The sequence below is a fragment of the Myxocyprinus asiaticus genome, chromosome 38 (genome assembly GCF_019703515.2).
Source record: "Myxocyprinus asiaticus isolate MX2 ecotype Aquarium Trade chromosome 38, UBuf_Myxa_2, whole genome shotgun sequence".
NCBI classification, from domain to species: Eukaryota; Metazoa; Chordata; class Actinopteri; order Cypriniformes; family Catostomidae; genus Myxocyprinus; species Myxocyprinus asiaticus.
Genome location: NC_059381.1, coordinates 14,691,336 through 14,711,968, shown reverse-complemented (window position 1 = coordinate 14,711,968; position 20,633 = coordinate 14,691,336). Strand labels below are relative to the sequence as shown.

Sequence of the window (20,633 nt, the reverse complement as noted above, 5' to 3'; positions counted from 1 at the left end):
GAGTAAATGATGAGAGAATTTTAAGTTTTGGGTGAACTATTCCTTTAAGGAATGTTCATTTTTTATAATAGAGTAGGAAGTATGCTAAATCGGGTTTCCGCATGCTGCTATGTCTCACACAAAGTGTGCGTGATGCAAATTTCATCATCAGCACAAAATGCGCAGACTCTACGTACAGCCCAGTTTTCTAGACATGCAGACAGTCCACAGCCTTGACTGCACTTGCCATTTACTGTACTAAAGAGAATAATAAACAGTAATAAACAGTGTACAATACTGATGGAAAGTGACAGGAGTAAATTTAGCTACAACAAAGCCATAAAACAAATCTAATGAACTTTCTCTCATGGAGTACTCTAACTTGGATTTGGTTTTAAAAAAATGCATACATACAGTATTGCCTGTTTCCAGAATTAAATAGAAGTGAAAGCAACTAGAGAAGATCTGGTGTGTCTGGCCCACATCTGTAAATGTGGGCAGAGAAGGGGGAGGAGGGCTCCACTAATGCATGTTAATCCTGCAACACAATGACCTCAATCCTGTAAATCTGTCAATAGAATATCTGACGGTCTGGATTAGGTGGCCGTTGTAATGATAGCACAGATAGAGCTGTTATTTACAACATCCCAGTCAGAAATATGTATTTCCTTGCACTATGTTCATCCTATTCCTTGAGATTCATAAGTGATTAGGAACTAGAAGGTTAAAGACCATTACTGGTGTGTATTTTGTGACAAAATGTTAAATGCTAGTAGTGGTTCTTAACTGGTTTTGTTCAGGACCCAAATTTTATGTTGGACATTCAGCATACAAAAGTAACAAAAATTATGAAATATGATAATATTATCATGAACAGCATGCAATATTAGCAGTATCACAATGCATAAACAACAGCAGAAGTGTGATTTACCAGCCTAACACATGGAACAAACACTGGGCCAAAAATTGCAATTTTATTAGCCATATTACCAAGTGACAGATGAATTTGTGCCAAAACACTGTAGAGTTTGAATGGAAGCGCAACCTTTGAACAAAAGATATGAGAAGTGTTATCTCCTCCCTTAGAAAAGCTGTATAGCTTATTTTGCTATCCTAATGATATACGATTATATGGTTAAATGCATTTTATTATTTACATTTAGCATTGTTTTTTCCCCTGCTGTCCGCAATCCTATCATACTATCTACTCTGCTATGGTCAATTTAATTTGGTTTCCTTTATGCTAGAATAAGTGTTGTGAAATTAAATGCAAATTATGTTGTGAAATTAAATGCCAATTAAAAAAAAAAAAAAACTTTAGCCTCAAGAAATTGTTAACAAAAGGCAAGATGTTTGGCAGTGTATTTTAAAAGTCAGTGTACACTTCTGCTGAAGAAACCTGGGGCTGTTTTGGAGATGACTCCCTCCCTGCAAATCCAAAACAGTCCTGAGGTGCAACATCAGATTATCTGGGCTAGCTTGAGCTATTTCTTCGCATGCAATGCTGGAATGCAATTTCAAGATTTGAGGCAGTGCTCACTCTGAGAAAGATATTAGCTCTTTTGCAATGGAGGGTGATGCTAGTCATTCCAAAGCTGGAGTTGGTGCTATCAAAATAAAAGGGAAAGGTGTGTTTGCAGCAGAGATTTCATTCTTTTCACTCCAAGCTGTCACTGATGAGTTGAACCACAGCATGGGTCAAAGACTAGATAAAGGCCTCCGAACTGGAAAACAATCAGGAGGCGTGTGGAGCATCATAAGCAACTGTACTGCAGTAATGTTAAAAATACACATATGAATACACATATTAATACAAAAAGGAACCATAGCCGCTATGCATTTGTGTTATAGAAGACTTAGAGGATAGAGCATACAATGGACCCAATTAATTGGGTCATTAAGGACAACTACAACGATAGTAATGTACACAATTAGACACTTTATTTGATAAACTCTTTAAAGCAAAACTTATGGTTCTATTAGTTAACACAGAAAACTGGGGTTTATATGATTTGCAGTTTAAAACTTATGTGTTATGGCATTTAATTTTATTTAATATCAATTGTTAGAGTTACAAAATGTCATATTTGTATTAATACATATTTTATATACATTTATATTTTAGTTCTTTTATAAATCTTAAGATATAACAAGTATTTGCTTGTTTAAACACAAAATAAGGGTTCATTTTAAAACACTAAGCATAAATCTCATATATTATTAGCAGTTGTTTTAACAACTGTTTTAAATATCTGTTATCTCTTTCTAATAATTTATCATACAAATATGCAAAATGAGGAAAAGTTAAAACTCTGAAAAAGGTTGCAGAAATATTTACACACTTAGACCAAATTTAAATAAACTTTTCAGTTCACAGACATACGTGCACATACACATAGGGCTGTTCCAGGTTTTTGGAATCGATTCCAAGAGTCGATTATAGACTAATTTGATAGTTTCTTAAGAAAAAATGGAGGCAAAGTGAAATCTTACAATAAAAAGTGCAATATAAAACACCATTTCTGATTGATAGTATGAATGACAACAGATCATGTAATGCCCTCGAGCAGAATAGATTTGTTTTGGAGTTGACTTTCGATTCCCAATGCCTTGGAATCGAATAATCGATTATTTTTGGAATCGACTCCCAGCCCCACACACACTCACAGGGCCTCAGTCATGATGCAAGAGTAGAATGAACTTGTGTAAATCATTCTTAAAACCATTGTTGCATAAATTGTGACATTCATTTCAATAAACATCCCTGTTCTGTTCCACACAAACACTCACACATGCACCACACAAACACCATGTCACACATTTGACACTGGTGTAGCCATAGGCCATGGGCCTTCTGGAAGAAACCCTTTGCACTCAGCAAAGCCTCCTGTCGGAAAACACCCTTCTACTTGGCTACACACATTTACATGATTGGTTCGTTCAACCTGACTACTTAACCCACCCTGACCAATAGCTGTAGTCTGACTACCTGGCTGACTAACTGGCTGGTTGGCCCAGCTGAAGTTCTGACCGCTCTTCTTGAGAGCAGCCAGATGTTTGATGTCCAGAGTAGTGAAGGTTGTGAACTGGACTTGGTTCCTCTTGCTTGTGGGGGAATGCAGATGTTCATTGCGAATGGGCTTTGCTAGCAGGGTGGCTGATTTGAAGGCCAATGGGTCACGCCTTAAAGGAAGGGTGTTGGTCCTTCTTCCCAGAGTCGCAGTCCTCTCCTCTATAGGAATGGCTACGGCTGGCATACCCCCTGGCTGGATCAACTCCGTGCCTCTGGGACATTCCATGCTCTGCTGCATCTGAATGGTTCTTGGCATCTCCACGGCTGCCTGCATCTCTTGCTTGCAGGTGGTTGCAATTGGTGCAGCTCTGCTTCGCTCTGCAGGTGTGCCTAGTTGTACCCAGTGATGCTTGTGCTTAGATTGGGCCTGGCACTGAACTGGAGTCTTCTTGATGCGTGATCTCACATTGTGGGTTGCGCAGTTAAGCAGGAAGGCTATAATGGCCAAGCAAGAGACTGCTACCACTGCATATATGCAGACCTCTATGTCTGTGAAGATGCTGAACATCTGTATCAGATCACTCTCCACTAGGGGTGGTTCCTGCTTGGGTTCCTCCACTTGGAATGGGAAGTTAGAGTTTTCAACCAAGTTTCCATAGCCGTTTTTTATTAGACTTCTCGGGACAACAGTTACAAGAGCTTTGTCAGCGACGGGCTTGGTAATGACAGTCTTGTCCATGCTGTTTATTGACCTAATTGTGGATACACCACCCCCTAACGCCTCTTGCAGTTTGGACTTCGTTGCTGTTTTGATCTCACTCGTGGTGCTCTCTTGCAAACCAGTGTGTACAAGTGTATTTTTGAGGATTTCGACTGTGTTCAAAGGGGAGGTAAGGATAAGATTGGGCTCACTTTCTTCTTCCTCACCATCATCAACATGGTCGCTCTCTAATCCAGCTTCTTTTTTGCCAGTCCCTGCAGTCTGCCCTTCCAATGGGAATTTTACCCTCACGGTGCCTCCACCCACTGCTAGCTTGCTCTTGCGTTTGGATTTCTGACAGGCCTCACAGATGGCAAGCTCTGCTTTGAGCAGTAGACCCTGGCCATCGGCCTCTGCAACAACAACAAAGCCACCCCCCGAAATCTTCCGTACAGACACTACCCTTGTGTCCAGTGAAGTAATGGAGAGAGAATAACCACTGGGATCATATAGATCAAGAGGAGTCTGGGAGCCATCGCTGAAGTGTAGCCTGCAGCCAACCACCGCCTCCTGTTATTACAAAGAAGGTTCACTTATACAGCATGTGAACCCTGCTGAAAAGACCAGCTTAGGCCAGCAAAGCTGGTTTATGCTGGTTTGGTGCTAGTCTAGCTAGTGGACCAGCATAGCCAAGCTGTTCACCAGCAAAAAATTAAGGTCGACCAGCATGGTCTTTCTAATGAAGCTGGCTGACCAAGGAAGGCTTGCTTGTTAAGCTGAGAACCAGCAATGGTGACCAGCAATGTTGGTCTTTTCAACAGAGAAGGTACAGGGGTTTATAAATCAGTACACTCCATGCACAGTTATAATTGAGCTACAGTGTATTTTTGCATATTGTAGTTCAGCTGTAGTCATATATCAGTCCAAGTATACATGACACAATGCGTAATCAGATATCTGAAGGAAGGATGTCAGCTAAGGAAGTGATTTAGCATCATATTAGCATGTAAAACCAAACAAAAGAAGCCAGTTATCTTGCTTCTCAACAGTGAGATTCGCACAACATAGAAGTCTTTGTACAATCTTGTAAAACAATTTTCTTTATGCCTTAAATTTGGTACAAATTGAGAGTAAATAAAAGCTCCTGGTGTTTGCTATGATGCCACTACATTGTTTGCACTGCATTCACCTTCTGTGTAAAATAGAAGTCGCACTGAGGCCAATTGTGGTCTGTTAATATGTATACATTCTGGATAGTGAGGTGTAGCCAGGCTACACCTCACTATCTAGGTCTGTCAGTCTGACTTAAGACTAAAATCAGACTAATACAATTTCGGTTGGACTTCAGCATTTACATGACATTTTTAAAATATTATTATTTATTTATTTTTTTACTCTGACTGAAATCAAACTTTTAAAGTGCATGTTAACTTTTTGAGTGCTGAGAACATGCAACCTCTACATAGAAGCAGAACTCTTGTAAGTTCTGAATGCATCAAAGCTGGTCGACTAGTTAAAGTAATTCTCAGTTTAATGAAGAAGAAAAGGTACCGGTTACCATGGCAGCTACTGTAGCACTGTATCTCAGGGATATGGCCATGTTTTTTTTTGTTTTTTTATTAAGCAGCTCTGTGACAGGATGTAGTACATGACAGGCCTACAGCAAACATGCATTGAGGTCTATTTATCCAAATGTATCAATATTTATGTTTTTGTGTTCAAAACTCCATTTGCTTAACCACCAGAGGGCACAGTGTGGAGTAATTATTGTAAAAAGCTGTGGCACGATAACCCAGAGCTGTTGGCTAATAGAGTATGAGAAAATGCCACTACAGGCTGTCCTAAATTTTGGGATGAAATACATTATGCATAGCCTGAGGAACAGTGCTTGCAGAGCCCATCGCGAGATGAATGAGGTCTCTCGCTGAGTGCTAATAGCTTGATATTGACTGGATCATGTTATGTCACTCAGGCCTGGCATGTGAACTGGCACTAATATAAAGGGATTCAGAGCATCACTGCCCATAAGATACATGTGATTCTAAAAATGATTGTGCCAGTAAAACAGTAAGAATACTAGGTTGATTTGTCTATTGATTACACTCAATGTAGTACTCTTCTTTATTATGCCTCACTTGTCAGTGCCTAAAATCACTTGTTACTTTTCTTAATCAGTATTTTTGTATTGTTTTCCAGTTAAGATATCGAAACATCCTTAAGACAAGATAAATTTACTTGAGGAGCAAAATTGCACAGGACATGTTTTTCGAGAATACTGGGTTTTTTTTTTCATTTGCAAACAGTCTTTTTTAAAGCATAAATCTAACAAATGTTAGAGAGGTTTATGCTTAAAAAAAAACAAACAAAAAAAAAAAAAACTATTTACCAATGGGCTAAGAATTTAAATCAAGACATAATCTCTCAAATCTCTTAATCTCTTAAAAGAAACTTTATTATCTTGAACAATTTTGCTTCGAAAGTAGATATATACAGTATTGTAGTATAATGGGTTCCAGACACTAAAGAAGCCGAAACAACTCTCTTTGCTCAATGGATGATGTATTTCTTCAGTTGCTAGATGAATTTACCTGCTTTGGGTAGTGTATGATCTCCTGTGTGGTTGTCTTGGCAACAATGGCCCTGTTGCTTCCTGGGCTGAGTTGAAGGTTCAGTGAAAGGCCAGAGACCAAATGCAATCCCAGCTCTGTAATACTGACTTTATCATCCAGAACCTGAATCATCTGCTCAGCTAGAACCGAGTCTGACAACGGGGACATCACCTGAACAACAGCAACAAACACAGCATGGCATCATCTTTAATTTGTTAATTTGTTTGCCAATTACAAAACAAACAATCCATCCACAAGCAATCCACAAAATAAACATAAACAAAAATAAACTTCATATCACAATACTTTCTCCTAATTAACAGCTATAAGTTAGCCATTTGTAGGGTTATTTCCCCAAAAAATGTAAACACAACCAATGGTTTGGGGCGGGCTATCTGTTTGCCTGACCAATAGCAGATGGGGGGAGTGCTTGGGAAACCTGTTTAAAAACAATCATACTTATGCAATTCCATAGGGTGTCACAGAAATTACACACTTCAGCTTTAATTATGTGAATAATGTTTTACTGACAGCTCCTGTTCTGCTCTGTCATTATCACCATTACCTGCACAGTAGTGACTCCCACAGCCCTGCCTGTCACCACAGTTCCTGCCTGCAGGCGTGCCACGCTTGTATCTCCCACCCTCAGAAAGTAGCGCACCAGCCGCGTCACATCCACCTGCCAATCTGAGCCAAGGAAGTATGCAGGTGATGGGCTGCTTGGTTCTGACGAGTCTGCAGTGAAGACTGTGAGCACCCGAATTAAACTGTGTTGATACTGCAGCATGCATCCTCTGCCCTTCCTCTCATCATCTTCCTCAGTGTCCCAGCTCACTCTGAGAAACATTTGCAGAGAAGATTAACATCTCTTTTTCTCACTCTTACATTCCCAATCTATATTTTTTTCTCTGCTATCTGCTATTTGACTGGGCTCAGCAATCTCTCATCTCCACCATATAATGAAAGTCTCTGCAATGTCATCAAAACTGCAGGAATATCTCTGTGGAACACACTCCCTATTCTAACAGGAACACTTTGGAGCAGTTTGAAAGTGGAAAAAGTCCATGTGAGGTGGAACATAAAATGTAAAAGCACTGAGCTAGTTTGAGTAGCTAAAATTCACTCCGCTATCCAAGAATTCGAAAACCTATTCACATTACATATTAAACCACATTAATTAATTAGAGACAACCAAATAAATAAACCCCAAAAATGATCAATGCAATAAAAAGGACTGATTGTTAATGACTGAATTAAAGTGTTATATATATACGCACACACACACATTCTTTATAGGATCAAGGATCATTTTTACCCACTTAGGACAAAATAAAGGTTAAATATCTATTGCCCAAGTAGGAATTATATTCATCATGTATTTATACTCATATTCTGATGAGGATATGGACCCACAGTTAATCAGCTTTCAATCAGTGGTATTTCTGCTGACTAACTTGATAGAAACATAAAATTCAGTAACACTACACTTGATATTTACAACACTCAATCAATTCTTTACTGAAATAGATTTAACATTGCAAGATCTAATGTTGACATCTGATTTGAATTTCACCCATTACTTCAATATGGATGTCAAATGGGCATTTAAACTTCTACCCTTTTAATGGTTAACTGGCATAATCTAGATTGGAATTAACATAAATGTTTGTTGTGACAAACCTTTTGTTGTTCCCTGTGACAGGAACTCTCCAGCCTTTGATCTGGTTGAGTTCTGGATTGGATATCTCAATTTGCAGTGGAAGTTGAGGCATCCAAACGCTCACCTCCAGCTGAGTGCTCAGGTAACTGTAGGTGAAGTTCACCATCATTCTTACTCTCCCATGTGTCTCCTTACCATTAACATACACAGAATCACACCTCTCGGACACCTAGCCACAAATTAGAAAAAATCACATTAAAAAGAAATCACAAATAAGGACAAAAACTACCACAAGGATTTGAGTTTACATGCTTGACGAAATGGACAGTTGTTGTAGTCCTTATGTAGCAACTTGTCACACACTTATGCTTTTAAAAACCAAGCCATTTCAAAATTCACATTTGAGGTATAAAGATGTGTAAATTATGTTGTATAACAAAATGTGAAAGTCTAGTCATGTTAACCACAGACCTTATTTGACTCATGAATCAAAAACTGCTATTCTAAAAAGCCAATGAAAACTCCTAAATCTCTGTACTACCTCACAATCTTCTAGCCAATTTAGACCCTTTGTATTGCAGAACTTATGTTACTGTATCCTAAGGATAAATCACTTGTGTGAAGCATAGTAAATCACTTTGGATGCAAGTGCTTACTAAATGAATAAATGTAAATAAATGTAAAAAGATATAAATTCACTTTATCTTAATGAACACTGAGGGCACTTGGTCTGTACTTTGATCCCTAAAATCTTTTCAAGACAGAATAAAAAAAAAAAAAATATATTGACTTAACTCTTATTCCTTTGCATTCACAGCAAGATTATGTATTCATGTGGAGGGTGCAATTAAGTGTGTGTGTGTGTGTGTGTGTACAGTTGTGCAAGAGAAGACACATGACAAAATGCAAGGTTTTGTGTGCAGTACTCTCCCATCATGTATCATTGAATAAGTGAGTATCTCTATTTATGTGGTAAAGCATGTTAGTCTCAGTCACTATTCACTTTCATTGCATCCTTTTCCATACAATGAAAGTGAATGGTGACTGAGGCTAACATTCTGCCTAACATTCTCTTTTTGTGTTTCACGGAAGAAAGAAAGTCATACGGGTTTGGAACAACTCATTAGGGTGAGTAAATGACAAATGTTCATTTTGGGGTAAACTATTCCTTTAAGACTCAACATTGGATAAAAGCAAGCTTAGGAGGGCCTTAGAAATAAATCTTTATATCTTAACATATACCCGCAGAAATTGTCTCAGCAGGAGAAACTCCAGAGAATTATAACAATAACAAAGGACTTAAGCTTTCCCTTATGAGCATACAAAATAAGACAGGTGTCTGGGGCTCAGATGTGCTTTGGGTAGAAAACACAAGTTCAGTTAGGGCAAGTGAGTCAACGTCTTTCTGTCACCATCTACATTCTCTCTTTTCTCTTTTTAGGTGAGGAACTAGGGAGGTGGTGGTTGTCTCTGCTGCCTTTCCTGACCCCTCTCTTCTGTGCCCTTCCAGTTCTAATAGATATGTCATTCAAAGGCAGAGTAAAGCTGCTAATGGGAAGAGCACAGAGTGTGAGATTGCTGAAACAGTCAGAAGTGGCCTGACCTTGACATACATTACCTTCAGGACATCCTGGTCTGAAGATCTGCATCGAGAAGAGTTAGTGATGTCCGTGATGGAGCCATCAGCCTCCACGCCCAAAACCTTCACAGGCACAGACACCCTCTTTCCAGTCAGCACGGCCGTGTTTAGAAACTCTGTATCCTGTAAGAGAAGGACATCCAAACAACACTGAATTAGCACTGAGATATTTGCACATCTTAGAAATGTACTAGAAACAGAACTTTTCAATTTGGCAAGCTCTAATCTGACTTTACGCAACTTCCGAGAGAAAGGGTACACATTTATGTTTTATTTTTATCAGTCCATATGAAAACAGTTGTGTTTAAATGAATAGTTCACCCAAAATAAAAATTCTCTCATCATTTTCTCAACCTCATGCCAAGACTTACTTTCCTCTGCCTAACACAAACAAAGATTTTTAGAAGAATATCTCAGCTCTGTTGGTCCAAATAATGCAAGTGAATGGTGATCAAAACTCTGAAGCTCCAAAAAGCACATAAAGGCAGCCGAAAAGTAATCCACACAACTCCAGTGGTTTAATCCACATATTCTGAAGTGATATGATAGGTGTGGGTGAGAAAAAGATCAATATTTAAGTCATTTTTTACTTTAAATTCTCCTCCCTGCCTGGTAGGAGGCGATATGCGAATAGCCAAAAACACAAGAAGAATGTGAACGTGGAGATTTGCAGTAAAAAAGTACTTAAATATTGATCTGTTTCTCACCCACACCTATCATATCGCTTCTAAAGATATGGATTTAACCACTGGGGTGATATGGATTACTTTTTTGCTGCCTTTATGTGATTTTTGGAGCTAGAAAGAGCTTGTCACCATTCACTTGCATTGCAAGGAACTACAGAGCTTAATTTTTCTTCTAAAAAAATCTTTGTGTTCAGCAGAAGAAAGAAAATCATGCACATCTGGGATGGCATGAGGGTGAGTAAATGATGAGAGAATTTTCATTTTTGGGTGAACTATCCCTACTAGGTTGATAAAACAAGCTTTTGAGGATGAAGTAATCACTGGATTTGCTAGGTTAGTGGTACTGCATCTTTGACAGTTTTAGAAGCGGTATATACAGTGCATTCAGAAAGTATTCAGACCCTTTCATTTTTTCCCCCACATTTTGTTATGTTGTAGCCTTATGCTAAAATGCTTTTTTTTTCTTTTTTTTTTTTTTTACATCAATCTACACTTCATACCCCATAATGACAAAGCAAAAACCAGATTTTTGGTAACTTTGCAAATTTATTAAAAAGAAAAAAATGAAATATCACATTGGTATAAGTATTCAGACCCTTTGCTATGACACTTGAAATTTAGCTCAGGTCCATCTCATTTCTCTGGATCATCTTTGAGATGTTTCTACACTTTGATTGGAGTCCACCTGTGGCTAATTCAATTGATTGGATATGATTTGGAAAGGCACACACCTGTCTACATAAGGTCTCACAGCTGAAAATGCATATCAGAGCAAAAACCAAGCTATGAGGTCAAAGGAACTGCCTTCAGAGCTCAGAGACAGGATTGTGTCGAGGCACAGATCTAGGGAAGGCTACAAAAATAATTTGGCTGCATTGAAGGTTCCCAAGACGGTTCTCTGGTTGAGCTCCAGAGATCATGTGTGGAGAGGGGAGAAACTTGCAGAAGGACAACCATCACTGCAACACTCCACCGATCTGGGCTTTATGGCAGAGTGGCCAGACGGAAGCCTTTCCTAAGTGCAAGACATATGAAAAAGCACCTAAAGGACTCTCAGATTGTGAGAAACAAGATTCTCTGTTCTGATGAAACATCCCCAAAATCCAGGTGTGCAAAGCTTGTTGCATAATACCCAAAAGAACTTGAGGTTGTAATCGCTGCCAAAAGTGCTTCAACTAAGTACTGTTAAGTGTCTGAAAACTTATGTCAATGTGATATTTCAGTTTTTTCAAGTTATCAAAAATCCGTTTTTTGCTTTGTCATTATGGGGTATGGAGTGTAGATTGATGTGATTTTTTTTAATTTATTTTTTTTAAGCATTTTAAGGCTGCAACAACAAAATGTAAAAAAAAAAAAAAGCGGTCTGAATACTTTCTGAATGCACTAAACATGAGCACAACTGTATATTCAGAGTTATGTCTGTGAAATAGTCTGTACTTAGTCTGATCACAGATTCTATACACACTTTCCTCATTCTTTATGGTGTTTTAGTACAACCATTTGCAGAGTCTGCCATAACATTATTTAAATTATCATATTTCACACCAATCTACTATTGTAGCATATTCTATTTCAGGTACATTATGTACCTAAACAGCACATAAAAACATCATGAACTGTGATTGGTCGCCTTTTATGTCAATCAGACAGTCTCTTTCTGGCCAAGTAGATAGTTCTGTGCCAGAGAATGCTGCAAAGTGAACAAGACTTTTTCTACATGAGTATAGTAACAACATGACACACTGTAAACCAAAGTAAAATTAAAAACATGCCTTCTCAACATCTAATAAGCTCCTATGATATACATCTCCATTCAGTTGTGAGCAAACTCTTAAACAGGTAAAAAATGTGAAGGCAACAATCATGAATCAGATGTGCTCTGCATCTGTCAAACTCTTGAGTTTAATACTCTCTAATGATTATCCTACAGTGTGCTATGCTGATGATGAATACACTTGGATGATTACATAGGTTTGAGTGTAGATTTAATTTCTAGACCCAACAGATGTCAGAGTGCATCCTCCAAACACAACAGAACAGATGCTGAATGTGATTTGAAAAATTACAGATAAAATAATACTTTTTCAGCTGTGTTATTTCAGAGACAGGGTCATGCTTTGAAATAGTCTGTCCTTGTAAACATATCTGTCAGCTGGCTGTATAATGGATAATTGATTAAATTAACTTTTTGTTTAATTTGTCTTGAACATTTTAAGTGCTAAAAAGCATTTAATATACAGTGCCCCTAAAAAGCATTTGGACACCTAAGCCAATCTTAAAAATGAATGTCCTTGCATTGTATAACAAAATCTCAAATTAAGTGGCATTTATTTTAAAGAAATATAGTGCAAGCTCACGCACACAAAAAAAAAGCAGAGCACTTAAAAAAAAAGAAAAAAAAAAGAGGTTTGTTAGTGTATTTGAATTGCTGTATATTACAAGCTTGTAATACAGTAAATGGGTTTCAAAAGCACTCTCTCTTGATGGCTTTGGAAATTAAATACTGTGTCCTTGCAAAATGAATTCCAGTTTCATTTTAGCTAAGTCTGAGGTAGTTTAACCAATGGTTAGAGATGATAGGAAGAGATCAAAGGGTTAAGTAAAGTGACATTGAGCCTCTGGACAATTAAGACAAACACTCGCAAACACACAGAGGCAGAACAAAGAGACATAAATCATTTGTAAGAGCTGTCATTGTAGCTTTATAGTCAAAAGGCCTCTACACAGAAGCACGACAAATACTTAGCACCAACGTGAATTTGTTTCGAAGTGTCCATGCTAATGGTTCCCTGTCTGACACTCACTCGACGTTGTGTTGATGTAGTGACACTAGGGGTTCGCTCGAGAGCCCCAGTCACCTTTGCTTTATTCAGAAAAGGCCAATGAAAATTGGCGAGTGGAATTTGCATGCCACTCTCCGCCCCGGACATACGGGTAGAAAAGGAGATGGCGTGCACCACTCATTCAGACTTGTTCTTCAGAGCCGAGCACATGTGTGTTCGTCCCGTCACCTTACCTTCTGCTGCTGGAATTTACGGCGCATATCAGTGGTCACCCTCGCACGATTGAGTGTTGTGCTTCCCCTGGGCGCTTCGGCAGCTGAGTCCACAGGTGTTAAATGAGTATATTTCAAAAGAGTATATTTTCTCTAAAAGAGCTCGCACAAACGATAGCCATCTTTTTAAAGATGTCCTTTCGCCTTTGTGCTACTGGGTGTGGCCGTTATCTCTCCCCACCGGATGGCCACGAAATCTGTCTCGAATGCTTGGGTCACTGTGAGAACATGCCCATGAGAACGTTGTGTTTACGGCTCTCTTCCTTCTTCGTGAAGCAGAGAGCCACCATAGCTGCTTCCCGACCCGGTCCATCCTGGGTTGAGGCTCAGGCGGCTGTGTCGGCGAGCACCGCGGGCGATCTGGATGTGGATATGGGAGCGTTTCCACCGGCTCAGTCCCCGCGGACCTCCCATCCCCCAGCACGCTCGTTCTGCCCAGTAGAGTTCACGAGCGAGGCAGGCGGTCCGCCTCAGGGCGGATTTAATGTCTCGTTTGGGGCTCCCGACGAGGATGAGTTATCAGTCACAGCATCGCAGTGTGGGCTTCTGCTTTCAGAAGCGGACGAATCTTCTGAGCTCCCGCTCTCGGGTGGTAGAGCTCAGGATGAGGCAGATGCTGAGTTGGCAGCCGTGCTTGCCCGGGCGGCCGGGAACATTGGGCTTGAGTGGAACCCTCCGCCCTGCCCCGAGCATTCGCAGTTGGATGATTGGTTTCTGGGCTCTTCCCGGAAGTGCACGAGGAGCTCACGAAGTCACAGAAGGCACCTTTCTCTGCCCGTACACACTTCACCGGCTTGTCCACCCTAACTTCCCTTGACGGCGGAGCGGCTAAGGGATACGTCGAGCTTCCCCAGGTAGAGCGCGCTGTAGTGGTGCATTTATGCCTGCAGGGCGTGTAAGTTTCCTTCGTCACTCGTGGCGAAGGCTTACAACGCTGCGGGTCAGGCCACCTCCGCCCTGCATGCCATGGCTATCCTGCAGGTCCTCGGCTACGCGATCCAGTTCGCCAGATGGTCGCCCAGGTTCAGTGGCGTCCTCTCCAACGCGGTGCAAGGCGAGGATGCCTCGGTCCTTCGGGCGGAGGTCGCCACCCTTCTGGCAAAGGGAGCGATAGAGCCCGACCCCTTAGCCGAGTTGCACAAGGGCTTTTACAGCCCTTATTTTATCATGCCCAAGAGAGGGGGGGTTGCGCCCAATCCTGGACCTGCATGCCTTGAACAGAGCCTTACACAGGCTTCCGTTCAAGATGTTGATGCAGAAGCGCATCCTGACTGTATGACATCAGGATTTGTTAACGGCCATCGACCTGAAGGACACATACTTTCACGTATCGATCCTTCCTCAACAGACCCTTTCTTCGATTTGCCTTCGAGGGATGAGCATACCAGTACAAGGTCCTCTCTTTCGGTCTGTCCCTGTCTCCTCGCATCTTTACCAAAGTCACAGAGGCTGCCCTGGCCCCGCTAAGGGAGAAGGTCATTCGCATCCTCAATTATCTCGACGACTGGCTGATCCTAGCTCACTCGCAAGATCTATCTTGTGTGCACAGGGACCTTGTGCTTCAGCACTTCGACTGACTGGGGTTTCAGGTCAACTGGGAAGAGAGCAAGCTCTCCCCTGCGCAAAGCATCTCTTTTCTCGGTATGGAGTTGGACTCGGTCACCATGATGGCACACCTTACGAACGAGCATGCACAGTCGGTGCTGGCCTGCCTGAGAACCTTTAGGCAGAAGGTAGCGGTCCCGGTGAAACAATTTCAGAGGCTCCTGGGGCAAATAGCATCCTTGGCAGTGGTACTCCCCCTCGGATTGATGCATATGAGGGAATCTCCACGTCTGGCTCCTGGATGGGATGCGGAGGACCTAGCAGGCCTTCTGCCAGCGGTGGTAGACATGATCTCACAGGCCAGAGCCCCCTCCACGAGGCAGCTGTACACTCTGAAGTGGCGTCTCTTCGCAAATTGGTGTTCTTCCCACGGGGAAGATCCACGGAGATGCGCGGTCGGGTCTGTGTTGTCCTTCCTACAGGACGGGTTGGAGAGACGGCTGTCTCCCTCTACCCTGAAGGTATACATGGTTGCTATAGCAGCATATCACTATACACTGGATGGGAGACCCTCACAGCAGCACGACCTGATCACCAGGTTCCTCAAAGGTGCGAGGAGATTGAATCCCCCTAGACCGTGCCTGATTCGCTCTTGGGATCTCTCTGTGGTCCTACCTGCCTTACAGAGAGCTCCCTTTGAGCCCCTGGAGCAGGCCGAGCTCAACAATTTGTTGCTGAAGATGGCTCTCCTGGTGGTGCTCACTTCTATCAAGAGGGTTAGGGAGCTGCAGGCGCTCTGTCACCAGCGAACACCTGGAGTTTGGGCCGGTACACTCTCACGTGATCTTGAGACCCCGGCCTGGTTACGTGCCCAAAGTTCCCACCACTCCCTGCAAGCACTCCCTTTAGAGGAGAAGACCCAGCCTTGTCATTACTGTGTCCAGTTCACGCCCTGCACATCTATCTGGGCCGCACACAGAGCTTTAGATGCTCAGAGCAGCTCTTTGTCTGCTTTGGAGGGCAGCAGAAGGGGAAAGCTGTCTCCAAACAGAGGTTGTCCCATTGGATTGTGGATTCCATTTCTCTGGCAATAACAAGAACTGTCGTGCCCTTTGGGAGTCCGGGCGCACTCCACCAGAGGTGCTGCATCATCTTGGGCACTGGCGAGGGGCGCCTCTCTAACAGACATATGCGGAGAAGTGGGTTGGGCTACACCAAATACCTTTGCGAGGTTCTACATCCTGCGCATAGAACCGGTTTTGACCCAAGTGTTACGGGGTACAACAGGTAAGCCGGGCAGCCGGTCGGGTGTATCGCTTGCATTGCGCCTTTCCCCTTTTAAGGTGATAATGTGCGCTATCTTGTCCACAACCATTCCCTGCAACTGGTGAACACTGGACACCTCTTTAATTCCTTAAGCACAATTCGGTGGCGAACTCGGTGGAGGAGTAACGCCACCAGGCCCAGTACTCGTGGTATGCCCCTTTTCAGGTGAGCCCGTGTACTTGGCCTCAGTGCTCCATATGTGGTGATTCCCCCCTCGGTAATCCCGTATGATGCGTTTCAACTGTTCGGTTTCCCCTCAGGTGAACCCTGTGTTCCCCTCATCAGAGCACTGCTCTGCCTTGGCCACTGTTGCTGTGTACCCTGTCCGTAGATAGGGTCCTCCCCAGTGGCATCATTCCATATGTGAACTTCCCCGTAGGTAAGTCCATGTGAGGTATTCTCCACATGTTAACCTCCCTCTGGTAGGATGTGGTCTCCGTGGTGCTCTCCCTCCTGGAGAGGGAAGAGCACTTCTCCAGCATTATTCTAGCAGGTGCTAAGCGGGAAATTGCTTAATACAAAAATCAGGAAAGGCCACCGCCTGTAGCTTCCTCAGGTAAGTGCCTCCTCCTACCCTTATTGGGACCAGGGAGATGCCTTACCTAACTCGCTAGAAGGTCACGACGTGATCAAGCGCTCGCTGCAAGGCATGCAGCTGCCTGCCCGTGTCCGCTCCTCCGTACCTCGTGACACGGTTCAACGCCTGTGGCGTTTCTTATAGGAACCCCTAGTGTCACTACATTGACACAATGTCGAGTGAGTGACAGACAGGGAATGTCTTGGTTACTGATGTAACCTTTGTTCCCTGATGGAGTGAACAAGACATTGTGTCCCTCCTGCCGCGGCGCTGAACCGAGCGCTGACATGGCCAGGACTCTCTCTCGGCTCCTCAGCACAACTCTGAATGAGTGGTGCACTCCATCTCCTTTTATACCTGTATTTCATGTGGCAGAGAGTGGCATGCAAATTCCACTCTCCAATTTTCATTGGCCTTTTCTGAATAAAGCAAAGGTGATTGGGGCTCTAGAGTGAATCCCTAGTGTCACTACACTGACACAACATCTCGTTCCCTCCATCAGGGAATCAGGGAACAGAGGTTACATCAATACGTTTCACAGACAACCTCACAAAACACGACCTATCAAAACTTTTAAAAAAATTACAAGCAGCGTTCACACACTTTTCGACCAATTAATTTCAATTACGTTTCCACAAACTTTTCAGTCATTTGTGATTGCTGGATAAGGATTTTTAAAAACCATTGTAAATAAAACCGATTCGCTTATGATTCATAAACGATTTGTGAATCTTGATTCATTAAAAAAAACTGACTTAAATCATCTTGGATTGCAAGCAAGTTTTAATCTATAAAACTGCAATATCTAGGCAATGAAATATTTTAGAGCTGATTATAACTAGAAGAATGTATATTCACTATAGAAGTTTCTGTCCTCAAAAACAGTGTTACAAAATACCAGGTTTTCCATGAGCATGGGAACCCTGTGCAAGGACTGTGGTTCCATGTGATCATGACAGATGAAACTGATTTAGTGAAAATTTGCACTAACTGTGATCAGAGGCGCTATGCCCACATAGTCTCTCTGGATGGTATAAATCCTCATGGTCCCTTCATCCCGGATCATGTTTCCAGGCAGCTCCAGTCGCCACTTGATCATCTGGCTCTCTAATTGGTCACTCTGTTCCTCTGTCTCAAAGTCCAGCTGCAGGACCTCCAGCAGACCTCTGTCAATCAAACATCAGGGCAGAGTCATATTCCAATCTCTGTAACAAGTGATATACTGTACACTATATGGCAAAGTACACGGACACCCAAACACCGCACCCATATGCGCTTGTTGAGCCTTTAATTTCAAAACCATTGGCACACTGCAAAAAAAAAAAAAAAAAAAAAAAAAAATCTGTATTTTTGTCTTGTTTTCCAGTAAATATAAATATACACCTAAAAAAAAAAAAAAAAACATTTACTTAAGCAAAATTGTAAAAGATTTGTTTTCAGAGAATATATCTTAAAGGAATATTCCAGGTTCAATAAAAGTTAAGCTAAATCAGTAGCATTTGTGGCATAATGTTGATTACCGCAAAAAATAACTTTGACTCCTTTTCTTCCAAAAAAGCAAACATTAAAGTTACAGTGAGACACTTTCAATGGAAGTCAATGGGGCCCATTTTTTTAAGGTTTAAAAGGCAGATATGTAAAGCTTATAATTTTATAAAAATAAATCTTAATTATTCTGTTAAAACTCATATTATTTGAGCTGTAAAGCTGTTTAAATCTTAATTGATACAGTTGTTTAAGGGTTTGTTGACATTACATTGTCATGGCAACAAAGTTGTAAAATTGCATATAACTCAACACAGAAAAGATTAGTAAGCAATTTTATCACACTAAAATCAAGTTAACACACATATTGTTTATCTTGTGGCTATACTTTTGAAATAGCGAGTATTTTAACATTTATGGATTGGCCCCATTCACTTCCATTGTAAGTGCCTCACTGTAACCCAGATTGTTTTTGTTTTTTTTAAATGGACGATTCAAAATTATTTTTTGTGGCAATCAATATTATGCCATAAATGCTGTCAATTGAGCTTAACTTGTATTGAACCCGGAATATTTCTTTTAATTACATTTTTCTTAACTCATATGCAAAACAAAACAAAAATAAAATCTTCGATTTTCTTTATTAGATTTTTATTTATATTAGATTTATAATTAAAACAAGAAAATGTACCAATTAGCAATGGGGTTATAAAAATTTACTTAGGAGGGCCTAGCCAATCTTTTCGGTCATGTAGTTTGAGTATGTTTCTGTGTCGAACTGGGTTACCGGAGACAAGCAAAAAGGACAAGGTGAAATCTTACTTATGAAAGCACAATCAGTTAAGAGCAGAGATGGAGCTTCTATCCCACTTCAGTTCTATTAAAACACTCAGCAACCTAATAACATATCAGTAAATTCATGCAGGAGCACAAGCATTCTGTAATTCAGCAGACATTGTACCTTTCTGGTGGAATTGCTTCAATAAATTGCTTTTACATTACTAAAAGTAACAAGTCAAAAATCAAATGTTTCTGCAATTCCTCTGAAAGCATCAGAAAAGTGTAGAGTATGTATATGTTTATAAAAAGGCTTTGACTTGAGCCAGAGTGGGCACTAGAGGTGCAGAAAGGAAATTTACATTTAAAAAGAAATGCTATATTTAGGGGCCAAGCATCAAATTTATGTTTCGGCTTATAACTTTTGAATTGTATGTCCTAGAAACAAAATTATTTTTACCTCCGATTCCTTGGGTCTTCAGCTCCGCCCACTCGATTTTCCACCATTTTGAATTTTATGAAAACCCTACTTTTTCGAATTCCTCCTATACCATATAAATGATTTGCTCAAAATTTTGCACGTAACATCTAGAGACACTCATGACAAAAATGTATACGATTTATTATGATAGACCAAACTGTTCTCGTATAATGCTTCAACAAATTAGATTGCGAAAATGGCAAAATGGACATGAGGCTGTATCTTCACAACGTTTTAGCATATGGACCATTTTCACACTTCCGCGTTCGTGAACCAGAGGTCATCATAGTTGGGTGAACTATGGTGGCGATCGGGAAGAACAGTAATAACCAATGTCACTGCAGTGTTCATATTTACACAAATTCTAAATGAAAAATTTGTGTTACCATAAATGTCCTTAAGATGCTATACTTTGTACAAGCTCGGTGGGTTCAGGCAATTAAATGTGAAGATGATAATTTATAACGTTATTAAATGAGGAAGCACTTTTGTTTGTGGAGTATTTTCAAGATGAGGACTTACAGCGGTCGCTCACATGTGGAATTGTGAAACGCTTTGAAATCTGAGCCATACCGTCATGGTTTCAATGGAATGATTACATATCACAACCAACACAAGAGTGTGTGTTTGACAGATTAGAATTCTGATGGAGCGCGACATGGGTCTCTGCAATCCTTCACATCCTGCATTGTCCCCCATCAGGTATTAGTTTCACAAAGTGCTCACAGATGTGTTAACTGTGCCATCTTTTTTGCATTTTTGCACTTTATGGCAACAGATTTGTAGATCGTTCCTTTAGTACATAAATATGTGCCTGCTGATTTAAAGCACAACCTCTTTTATATTTATTTATATCGACTTGCCTTCGTATTTTTGCGGCTAAACCTCGAAAAACATCTAACCTTTTTTGAGTTTAGATTTAACCATTGATGGAAAATGCTGTTAACGTCTCCAAACGTAAATGCAGGCAAAACTTTTCAGTTACCCAACTATGACGACTTCCACTTCACGAATGCGGACGTATGAAAAGGGTCCATTGACGCAAAACTTGGTATATGTCATCACACGCATGACCTGAGGGTACCTGCAGCGTTTTGGCAC

General features: G+C 41.0%; 1 protein-coding gene across 1 annotated transcript in view; it reads right to left on the bottom strand.

Annotated features, from left to right (window-relative positions):
* Positions 1–2,021: 2,021 nt before the first annotated feature.
* Positions 2,022–20,633, bottom strand: part of si:dkey-1d7.3 (transmembrane protein 132D) — a 34,531-nt gene continuing 15,919 nt past the window's right edge. The window contains exons 4-9 of the mRNA XM_051677410.1: positions 17,781–17,955; positions 9,580–9,723; positions 7,982–8,190; positions 6,867–7,137; positions 6,281–6,472; positions 2,022–4,262 (exon numbers count right to left, since the gene is read on the bottom strand). Of these exons, the coding sequence (XP_051533370.1) occupies positions 2,793–4,262; positions 6,281–6,472; positions 6,867–7,137; positions 7,982–8,190; positions 9,580–9,723; positions 17,781–17,955 (2,461 nt within the window). The 3' untranslated portion in view covers positions 2,022–2,792. The remainder of the gene's footprint in view (positions 4,263–6,280; positions 6,473–6,866; positions 7,138–7,981; positions 8,191–9,579; positions 9,724–17,780; positions 17,956–20,633) is intronic.